Source organism: Cyprinodon variegatus, unplaced genomic scaffold, assembly GCF_000732505.1.
Source record: "Cyprinodon variegatus isolate N-32 unplaced genomic scaffold, C_variegatus-1.0 Scaffold712, whole genome shotgun sequence".
In the NCBI taxonomy this organism is placed as follows: domain Eukaryota; kingdom Metazoa; phylum Chordata; class Actinopteri; order Cyprinodontiformes; family Cyprinodontidae; genus Cyprinodon; species Cyprinodon variegatus.
The window spans coordinates 401,510-410,917 of NW_015151165.1; the positions used below are offsets into that span (position 1 = coordinate 401,510).

At 39.6% G+C, this 9,408-nt stretch overlaps 1 protein-coding gene across 1 annotated transcript in view; it reads left to right on the forward strand.

Moving 5' to 3' along the window:
• Positions 1-6,992, forward strand: part of LOC107097633 (reticulon-4 receptor-like 1) — a 125,673-nt gene extending 118,681 nt beyond the window's left edge. The window contains exons 2-3 of the mRNA XM_015394857.1: positions 495-949; positions 2,771-6,992. Coding sequence (XP_015250343.1) covers positions 495-949; positions 2,771-3,670 — 1,355 coding nt within the window. The 3' untranslated portion in view covers positions 3,671-6,992. The remainder of the gene's footprint in view (positions 1-494; positions 950-2,770) is intronic.
• Positions 6,993-9,408: the final 2,416 nt, after the last annotated feature.

Consider the following 9,408-nt stretch of genomic DNA (forward strand, 5'->3'; position numbering starts at 1 on the left):
GGTGTGGATCATTTCTACGCTCCCCCTTCCTTTTCTTGCCCTCCCTCCTTGCTCCATCTTGGTTTCCCCTTATTGTGGGAAAGCATTACAGGTGTGCTGTGTGTTCGCTTGTAAGAAGGAGAAAAATCGATTTCCTGTTGACTTTGTAGGAGAACCAAAGGATATTACACAGTGCATGTTAGGCAGCCGTGAAGACAGCACCATCATGACTTTTGCAGGAAATGTGAGCATAAATTTGTATATATATATATCTTTTAAAGCTGTACCACCACACAATAAAAAAGGGTATTTTTATATTTTTGAAAGGAAGCCTCAAAACCTGTAAGGAGCGGTTAAAGTTCTGATGGTGTGTTTTATAGAAAATCTTCCTGCATAACACTCTGCCCATTCAAATCTTTGTAAACTGCTAACCCTGAGTGGTTCAGTCAGGATGTGTCTGATAATAGAAGCATTGCTGCATGACCTTTGTTAACTCTCACTCTATGTTTTCTCAGGTTATGGCGGGGTGGAGTTGCTGCTGGTGCTCTGGGGCCTGGATCTCTCCATGCCCTGCCCCCGTCACTGCATCTGCTACACTTCACCTAGCACTGTTTCCTGTCAGGCCCACAACTTCCATGCTGTGCCCGAAGGCATCCCAGCTCAGAGCGAGCGCGTCTTCTTGCAGAACAACAAGATCCAGCGGTTGCTCCGGGGCCACTTCTCACCCACCACCACCATGCTCTGGCTCTACTCAAACAACATCTCCTACATACAGCCGTCCACATTCCATGGCTTCGAGCGACTGGAAGAGCTCGACCTGGGAGACAATCGCTACCTGAAGGCTGTTGCCTCAGACACTTTCATGGGCCTGGGTCGGCTACATGCCCTACATCTGTACCACTGTGGTTTGATCAGCCTGCCTCCAGAGATCTTTTCTGGCCTACATAATCTCCAGTATCTCTACCTACAGGTGCTTATAACTGCCAGTTTGCTCTACTGTTTACTTTTACATTGTATTCCTTACACTATAGTGTATTATGATTTTATGATTTTATCCACACTTAAGCATGATTTTACCCACACTTAAGCATGCCAGATATCTGACACTAATGAAATCCCAGTAGTTGATAAATTAACTTACCTATCAATTGAACTGTGTTCAAGCAGCACAAGGAAGAAAAGCATTCTCATATACATATAAGATTACAGAGAGCCATCACCAGGTTCAAAAGACACATTACATAACACTATGCAGAATTGTTTTTAGATCTGATCAATATTTTCCTTTAAAACCTATAAGAAAATGTGTTTATGAGCACCCATATAGATGTTAAATCAAACATGAAATCAAAGGAAGCCAATCGTTGTTCATAGGACTTCAATTCAGTTTAATTCAGTTTTTTTTTTTTTTTACATATATTGTACCGATTCAAAACACTTCATCTTAGCACACTTTACAGAGCCAATACAGTCAGAATGGATAAATGTTTTAATCAAGGAAAACTAGTCAGTTGCATGGACTTACAACACACGCTTCCCCAGAATGAGACTGAAGCAACAACTTTTGTTTGCATTTTGTCACATCCCTCACACCGAGTAAGCATGCAACCACAGTGGAGAGGAAAAACTCCATTTAAACAGGAAGAAACCTCCAGCAGAACCAGGCTCAGTGTGAGCGGCCATATTCCAAGACCGACTTGGTTTTATGGAGACAGAAAGAAACAGAAAGAACCAGAGATACAAGAGGTAACTGTCTACCACCTCCACAGGTGGCCCCATCCATGAAAACACAGCCAGGCAGACGAGCTCCGAGCCAGTTCTCATGTCAAAGGATGAAAGAGAGCATATATAGTTAGTTACAGAAAAAAGACGATAAAAAAGAACATAGAACATAAAGTTATAGGTGGAACTAACAAATACTGGAGAATGGGAACACATGGATAGAATGAAGCTAAAAGACGAAAACTTGTCCTAATATCGTCTAGCAGCCTAAACCTAAAACAGCATAAATACAGAAAATAGATCAGGCTAACCTAACTATTTTGGATGAGCTACAAGAAAGGGAGAGCCAAGGAGAAACATCTGTCCAGATTGAATTCTCCCCTGATGTTTTTGACCGCTCACTCTACCTCCTCCTACTTCTCTACTCAGCTCGTGAGTAACATCACTCTGTTTTTAACTATAAGCTTTATCAAAAAGTTTTAAGCTCAATCTTACAAGTTGAGAGAGTGTACTGACTAAAACTTGTAGTTGGTTCCACAGGAGAGGGCCCCATATCTAAAAGATTTGGCTGCCATTCTACTCTTTTTCAATTCTAAGAACCACCAGTAAACCTGCAGATGCCCAAAGGGACTCCCAGAGCAAAGGTGTAAAAGAGGGGCCAACACAGGAAACCCGCCCCCCACCAATGGAAGAGGAAAGATAGCACCGAAGAAATCCCCCAGCCACCACAATGCCAAAAAACCCCAGGAGCCACAGGGTCAAAATGACGAAATGACCTCCCCAACCCTTTTTTATCGACTCATCACACTGCCACAAGCACACAAAGAAATGGAGCAAGCTTTATAGTGACCTAAAAGCGTTTCTGAGCTTTGCAGATTTCCAGTAATCCTTAAAATCTGCATAGTTCATCTTTTTCATGGAATTCATAAAGTATAACTGTGTGACTATAATCTTTATGGCAAATATAATACACTGTGTGGAATGATGCAAAATACTGTGTTTATATCAGAGTGGCAAGTTATTACTCATTTCAAGATCAACTTTCTTATCTTTCTTTCTTATTTTATAGGACAACCAATTAGAGTTCTTAGAAGATGATTTATTCATCGACCTCCTAAACCTAAGTCATCTCTTCCTGCATGGGAATCGACTTTGGAGTCTTCGCCAGAACACGTTCCGAGGACTGGGGGTTTTGGACCGACTTCTCCTGCACCAAAACCGTATCCAGTGGGTTGATCGGCAGGCATTCCACGACCTTCGTCGACTCACCACTCTCTACCTGTTTAATAACTCTATAACTGAGCTGTCAGGTGCCACCCTGATGCAACTGCCAGCCCTGGAGTACTTGCGTCTTAACGACAACCCCTGGGAATGTGACTGCAAGGCCCTATCACTCTGGGACTGGCTTCGTAGGTTTAGGGGCTCTACCTCCACTCTGATCTGTGTTTCACCACCAGAGCTGGCAGGAAAGGATATGAAGTCCATAAAGAAGGAAGAGCTACCCAGCTGCTTGTCCAATGAGGGCCATGGAAGAGGTACCTCAGGAGAGGAGACGGAGCATGGAGACTCTTTAAACCACCTAAACCGCCACAGAAACCATCACAACCATCATCAGCGGCCTTACCTGCCGCATGGGGATCAGTACAGTTTGCCTTCGCCCCCACCTCTACCACGACCACCGAAGGGAAGCCGCAAAAACTGTACCCGCCGGGGACGGAAGGCAAAAGGGGGGCTAAATGAGGTCCAGATACTTCAGGAGGGGGGTGAGAAGGACTACTCACCAGAAGGAGGAAAATACGACATGTCTGCTTCTTCAAGAAGGAGGAACAAGTGCATTCCCAGAACTTCTGTCGGTCCGCCAAGTGGAGTTCAGAGAGCTAATAATAACACAGGGGCCCACTCGGCAGTGTGCATTCCCTGTTTGTCATCAGCTCTTCTTCTGTCAGTCTATTTTGTGTTTATGCGCTGAAACAGGACCCGCACGCTTATGTGCTTATGATGCAACCTTATGAGTAATTCTCCTATTAAAAAAATCACCCTGTCATGGCTATTTAAGGAGACATGTTGGATGACGAAGTGCACACTTGACATTCCAGTGAGAACATCATGGAGTGTTCCTGTGGGAAAAATGCAGGAATCATTATAAGTCCAACAAAGAAAGATGGGGAGAACAATTCAACCTACTGTTTTGATGATGTCAGCATTGAAATAACAGGGAAACTACTGTCTCTTTGGCATCAGTCTCTTCATCAAATTTATGTACTAATGAAAATTGTACAGCCTCATCAAATAATGAATCAATCATTAATTAGAATAACAGTGATATTGCAAAGGAAAAATCAAAACAGTTAACCCTCTTGAATATATAGTGCAATCACAGTACAGCCTCGATGTGCCACTCACAATAGGACAAAGACAGTAATTTAAAGCTGTCTCTTTGCTAACTCAACAGCACCTAAGACCAAGAAACACACTACTGAAGACATTGGTTGCAAGAAAATGACACATTGTGAAGAGTTTCAAGACTAATAGCTGTAATCACTATCAATCCGCTGGGAAAATTGGCTCTGCTCCCACATCTCACTCTAGTTTTAATGCACATCTGTACAATTTGGCATCTAAATAATACAGCTGAAATTGTCACAAAACAATATAGCTGTCAATTCATCAAACAAGTTCAGTTGAAAGCTATCATTTGTCCTCAACTTTGCATAGCAAGTTAAAAGCCAATCCAAGCCAACACATTTTTCGAAAATTCAACAGGTCTCATTTATCATCCTAGAGTGAGTGAATATTTCTGAGAAACTGTTGTATGTAAAGTGGACACTTTACTGTAACTGTAAAGTGGCAAAATAGGGAAAGAAAATGCTCTAAAGCCATTCGGGTAGAATAAAGCTAGATAACAAGAGTGCCTAATGGGAGCAAGATATTAATAACAGCAACATCTGGAGACAAGAGGTAATGTCATTCGCTCTACAACTTCCCTTGCCTGACCACCTTTCTGGGGCCAAGAGACGACTGAGGATTAAACCCAGGTCATAGCAATCCTAATTCACTGAAACTTCTTTCTTTGATGATGTGGAGAAAATTTGAAAGCACTATTCAGTCTTAACAGCCACAAGAAAGAGATTGTGTATCAAAGGTCTGATCAGCCTCTATTGAGTAAAAAGGAAGGTCAGAGTCTGAGAAATACTGTATGAAGGTGTTAATGGACTTCTCCTTTCTTGTGTGTTAACAAGGACTTGTTGATCTGCAAGCCTATTTGAAGAGTTGGATTTTTATCTCTGCTTGGTCTGAAAATCACCATGACCTGTTAGGGGCTATAGGCTCCTCTTCAAGAAATAACCAATGACAGATAGGACTGTGGGACACAGCACATTCTTTGAAGACAGATTAAGCATGGCCTTTTTCTTCCTCAAAATGATAAAAGATCAAGCACCTTCACTGCTTACTGCAAACTTCCCACTCAAGTTTGTTCAGAGTGAGCCAAGAACAAGCGGCTCTTACTCGGTTTTTGCTTTAGACAATTTTTTTTTTTTTTGCACAACTCAAGTCACAATTGCTCAAAGGCAAGAGGTGGAGACCAAATTTTAGACAAACTGTTTAATTATTCCCTGCAGTGCAACAGAGTACTGAGCTCTTTATTTAAACTGTTCCTCATAAGTAGAGATGCACAGAGAAACTGACTGGTGAGAGGAGGTGGAAAGTTACAGCTTGGTTGATCCTAATTGGGAACCAATCAGTTGGAATTTCCGAAAAGAAAGACAATCTATTTAGATTGAGCAACACGTGTTACACCTTTATGGATCCTTGGCTTTTACAAGGATCCATATAATTGCAAAAGTCTCTTCTGAGATTGTCTGCCCTAAATATTCACTTGATTTTAATTTTATTCCAGTGGTGAGCTTTTCCAGTTTGAGTTGTTATAAGTAACTACATTCAGATAAGCACTTTACTTAGCCTTACACAAGTCTCAGATTTAATTCATTTTTCATAAACTCACAGCGACACACCACAGTGTTTAATTAAGCAAATTTATTAGGTTTAATATCCGCTTACAAACTGTTGCATTAAAAAAATATGAACATGTTCTGTTAAAGTGTTCCAGTTTTCTACTCAATCACTTTGAAATAACACCTGTTTACTTTATGTAAACAAATAAAAATCCAAAGTATGACTTTAACATATAATCCACATTGATTTTCTAAGGTTTGACATGCTAACCATACCAGCTGCTAATATAAAATGCTTATCGGTCAAAAATGTGAAATCTAATATCATTTTTTTTTTTTTTTTCTTAAAAAAAAATTGCAAACCGTCTTAAAAAGCTCTGCCATAAATGCAGTGAGACAGTCCCTCTTCTCTGGATACATTTAATTCTTTCTCAACTCAAAGCAGGAAGGTGAGAAAAATATTTTAAAGGCTTTTTTTCTGCTGAAATGGGAACTGGCAAAAATTGTGTTGGCATGGCTTTTTCAAAGCAGATGACAGACTGACCACAAAATTCTGATTGCTGCATCTCTACTTATGACCAAACAACAGCAAAGCTAAAACATTTTAATCATGATAGGCTGCTAAAAAAAAGCACAATAAAATTGTGGTCCAGTTTGCAGGCTACCTAAAACAAACTGGTTTGTCGGGAACCCAAGGACAAGGGACCATATTTGTACCCTGCCTGCGTTTGTTTCCAACAGAACCTCACCTTTTTGTGTCTATCTATCTCGATGTCGAGAACATTCGGCGGCCTGTCAGTATAGTGTCACTGTCCTGACAAATAGGATTATAGGTCCCTATACCAGTGAACTTTGTCTGTGCTGCTGTGAACCAAGAGGTGATGTAAATTGTGTCTGTTTATTCCTGTGAGGATAACTTTTGTAAAAAAAAAAAAAAAAAAAAGTGGAAAGACGAGACACTGCTGTCTCTCTTTTTTCCATAAAAAAATATAAATACAAAGAGCTGAAAGCTGGAACTTTGTTATTTTTTTTAATATTCCTATAATAGTTTTTTGGCTTCCTTTTTTATTTGTTTTGCTGAGTCACTCATGATAAACAGCTCACTGCTCTGTTTTACGTGCTTCTTCTCTTTTTGTCTTTCTTCACTTTCCATTTGTCATCCTCTCTTCTCCATCTTGCCTGCTTTGGTTTTTCTTTCTCCTCTCCTCTTCTTTTGCAGCTATTTTCTCATTTCAATAATCACACACACACCCACACACACACATGTGTATTATTTTCCTCTCTTCCTTTGTGGTGCCCAAATGTTTTCTATGTGGTTATCAAACAATGCCAGACTGAAGCAGTTTATAAATAACATTAAACAGATAGTGTCCTCAAACGGCTGAGGTGGTCTCTGTTTGTTTGGCCTCTTTTGTTCCAGCAAGTGTGCACATCTGTCTGAGTGTGTGGTTAATAGACATACCCCTAAATGAGCTCTGAGGCTTCACGATAAGGCAATGAAAGGAAAGAAAATAGTAAAAAACTGAAAGGCAGTAAAAAAAAGATAATTGAATACGTTTCTTCATCTTGTGTGAGGAAGAAAAAACACATTCCCATATAACAAGGATAGATGCACCGCCCCCAACAACCACCATCACTCTCCTGTCCTACTTTTGGCCACTTACTTACTGTAGCAGCCTCATATAAAATATGCATCACAGTGACTGTCAGGACACATACATAACACACACACACCGGTCTAGGTGTATCAGCTGTGAGGATTAGATGGAGGTGTCTTGTGTCAGGTCAAGGTTAGGACACATGAAGCATCGGGGTGTGATTGTATCCCAACACTTTTTTCCATGTGTGTATGTTTGCCCACCATGTTGATCCGCCTATCACAGCACATCAAGCCTGACAGCTGAGGGGCAAAGATGAAGTGGTGTGCCTCTGAGAAGGTATTACTGCTCTGTTTGTATAACAAGCTGAAAATAGGGGGAGAATAAGTGTGGATTTGAAGACAGAGCGGTGGAGAAATCTGTGAAGGAGGTCTGTGATGTTGTTATCAGCACCAAACATATAGAGGGTCGGGGCTCAATGCAGGCTGGTGTATGAGGGCCAAACACCCTCATGGTTTATAGCAGGAAAAACAACAAAAATATCAATCAAAAATAAACAACAAAATATTCCTTAACATTAATTGTAAAATTGAATTAAAACACACTTTATGGAGACATTATGGGCCTTTTAAAATGGAATAGAACAGAATTAAATACCCATTGTCCCAAAGTCAGGAAATTCAGGTATACCATCAGGCAAATGGGAGCATGCAGATACGCACAAGGCTACAGAAATAAGAATAAGAGACTTATTATAAAAAAATAATAGAAATAAGAAAGAGGTAATAATAAATGTTTAAATTTACAACATATGGAAAACACTGTACAGTTATTGAAAGATGAATATTCCTAAACTTAAAGAAATGTGCTGCTGAGTAGGATACAAATAGAAGAGAGGTGAGAAATTCTGGGAAGAAAAGCCAGCAGTAGTCAAAAACAACAGAGTTGTGGCACAGGAAACTAGGCTGGGGGAAGGATGATATCTTTGGAATGCAGAGCTTCTCATGGAGAGAGCCATAAGCGTCCCATCTTAAAAGGACTAGAAGTCAGCAAGTTAATAAACCTCAACGCTCAGTATTTCTATTTCATTTAGACCAGGTTTGAATTGTGTTTTGCTCCTAGAAAATTAAATAATCATTTTGTGTTTACAAAGAGTTGACTTGAACAGACCTTATTATCATTTTGTACACACAGAGTGTATACAAAAAGACATTTTGTTCAGTACAGCTCTCAAGACATTTTCATTTTTTAAAGTGCAGCCGTGATGAAGGTAAGCAGCAGTGATAATGTAAGCATACGACTTTATATTAGTAACAGTTCCAACATTTAGGTTTTTTTTTTTTTATTAAATTAAAATTACATTTAAAGCTTTAAAGCCTAGTGACTAATTGTGTGACATATTATCAAAGATAGACAATCAAAATTCTAGTTAAAACAGGGTCAGCAATACAAGAAGGTTTTGATTGCAGCACTGATAATAAAGGTCCGGAATGGTAAAGAATGAATTTGGCCTCAAAATTCTTTTAAATGAACAACCATGTCTTAAAAAACTTGAAAAGATCCAATAACTGTTCATGTGTTTCTGATATGTTAAAAGTTTATTTTGCAGCAATTAACTGTCTGAAGACTGAAAGCCACTGATCATCAAAGATCTACTTTCTTTTTCTTTGAAGGTTTGCCAGAGTTCTAACATAGCTGTCTTCGACAGGACTCTACCTTTAGTAATCCTGTCTGAAGAAAATCTACAAATAACTTTGTGCCATTGAGAACTTAATAATGTTATTAAACTCTGCACAATAAAACAGCACAGATTATGATTAAACATGAATTTTGCCGTGTAAGCTCTTCTCTTCTAGACGAATTGGAAACATAAGCTCCCTGGAGAGTCCTTTAATGTTGGATAATGTTTAGCAGTGATTCTCAACACTGTGGCACTAAGAATACAACTAAAACATTTTCCAGCGTTTTATTGTCATTACACTGTCACAAGTACAGAACAACAAAATTAACTCTCTACATTTAACCCATCCCATTGGGGAGCAGTGGGCTGTCATTGTAGGAGAAACATGGGAAAAACTTGAGGGAGGAGTTGAACAACATCCATTTTTAGACCACAGAAAAAACAAAGTGTCCTTTGACAGCATTACGATTTTGCC